We start from the raw sequence: 1,871 nt of genomic DNA on the forward strand, positions 1-1,871 counted from the left end.
TTGTATCTGTATGATATTGATTCTATATTAAAATTGTGATATTTAAAAGTAATTATTTATATTATAACAAAAAGATATCACTAGTGTGATATTAGAAAAATATGTGTTTCTTTATATCTGTATGATATCGATGGTATATTAAAATTGAGATATTTGAAAGTATTTATTGATATTATAACTAAAAGATAACCGCTATATAACCGACTGTCCACTGGGTTTTCCCATAATATTGTTTACACAGTCGTCGTGTGCTGAATGCCGACTGCCGACTATACACGGCCCCCTCCAACCTTCCTCATCATAAAGGAAATAGTCATTTAGAATACTTGTATACTACGTTCTACTTACGCCGCCATTTGTTTTTAACTTTTGCATTTTTTCGTGCGTTGTTTACGTGTGTGCGCTTTTCACCGATTCATCTACGTAACGGCCGTAACGCACTCGCGAAGTGTTTTATTGTGTATAATATTTTTTCGGTTTAGTGCGTGCGTACATTTTCGTTGTAGGTACGCTTTATTCCAGTACGCCATCCTATACCAGATTACGTAAACTGAGAAACTGAGTATAAAATTGCCACTACATCCGCCACTACACTAATACTTGTAAGTTAGCCTAACCTAACGTCCGTTCAGTACATGTACAAGTACCTTTAAAAATATAATTTTGCTACCTATAGGTAGGTACGCCAACAATATACTACCTACTGCAAACTGTGGAAATTGTGGAAATCGCCACTACAGTAATACTTTTAAGTTATCCCAACCTCAGTATTTGTAAGTATAGAACTATTTTTTTTTAATTGTGTAAATTAGTTATTATTATTTAATAAATATTTAAAAAAAATTTTAATAGTACTTTGTAGATGACTCATTATTTATAATAAAGACTTAATTTTGATATATTTTGTCTATAGCAAGTACTTCAGCTGATTACGATTCTGACAAGGATAAGGAATATATACCAAAAAACAAAAGTAACAACATGACTTATGACAATAATTCTGATGAGGAGATAATAATTGCTAAGAGTACTGAAAATAACGATTCAAATATTGTTGAAAACCATATTAATAAAGGTATGTTTATGTTTCATCTAAGTATCATTATATTTATATTTGTGTTCACCTTTATGTACATATATTTTTTTTTTTTTTGGTTCAAATTATAAATTATCATTCCTGTCTATTTTCAGTTGACTATCTTAATACAAACAAAGCATTTCCATTGATTTCTTTTCCATCTGCTTCAGTTGATAATAGTAAGTATCATACACTATGATTAATTTTAATAGAATTCTGTAAGTGTTTGAGTTTGTATACTTTATTTATTTTTACATGCCTAGATATCAACAAAGAATTGTCTTATATTTCAAAAAATATGGCTCTTCCATCTACTTCAGTTGATAATAGTAAGTATTAATTCACATTAAATTCAAAAAAATTGTGTTATTATGTAAAATTATTTAATTCTATATTATTAACTTTGTATATATTTTTCAGCTGTACTGAAAAATATTCTGAACTATCTGGCATACTTAAAAGTTGAAGTCACCAAAATTTCTGACACTCAACAAGAAATAATTCAGGCGATTAACAATTCAAACTCAGCTAATTTCAGTATTTTAAATTCATGCGAGATTGATTATTTTGTAACTGCTTGGCCAGTACCGAACCATGAAGAATTAAATAATTTAGAAACAAAACTACAAGCTAATGAACACGATTTTAAAAACCAAGTTGTAAGATCAATTATTCTAGATCGATGGATTCTTTTATCGGAGAATATTATAAATATAATTAATTAATTTTGTGATTTAATTTAGATGCTCGAGTTAGTAAGAACAGGAGGAAAATCGGCTAAACAAATGATACA

General features: G+C 28.7%; 1 protein-coding gene across 3 annotated transcripts; it reads left to right on the forward strand.

Annotated features, from left to right (window-relative positions):
- Window positions 1-113: 113 nt before the first annotated feature.
- LOC112680743 lies at window positions 114-1,871 on the forward strand (the record flags this gene model as incomplete). 3 transcript variants are annotated; one of them, XM_025550930.1, is given in 7 exon segments in its annotated part: window positions 114-602; window positions 677-773; window positions 914-1,075; window positions 1,192-1,257; window positions 1,342-1,407; window positions 1,499-1,737; window positions 1,822-1,871. In XM_025550930.1, coding segments are annotated over 5 exon segments (515 nt in total), but the record flags the coding sequence as incomplete, so codon positions are not given.

Source organism: Sipha flava, unplaced genomic scaffold, assembly GCF_003268045.1.
Source record: "Sipha flava isolate LNK unplaced genomic scaffold, YSA_version1 18032_pilon_pilon, whole genome shotgun sequence".
In the NCBI taxonomy this organism is placed as follows: domain Eukaryota; kingdom Metazoa; phylum Arthropoda; class Insecta; order Hemiptera; family Aphididae; genus Sipha; species Sipha flava.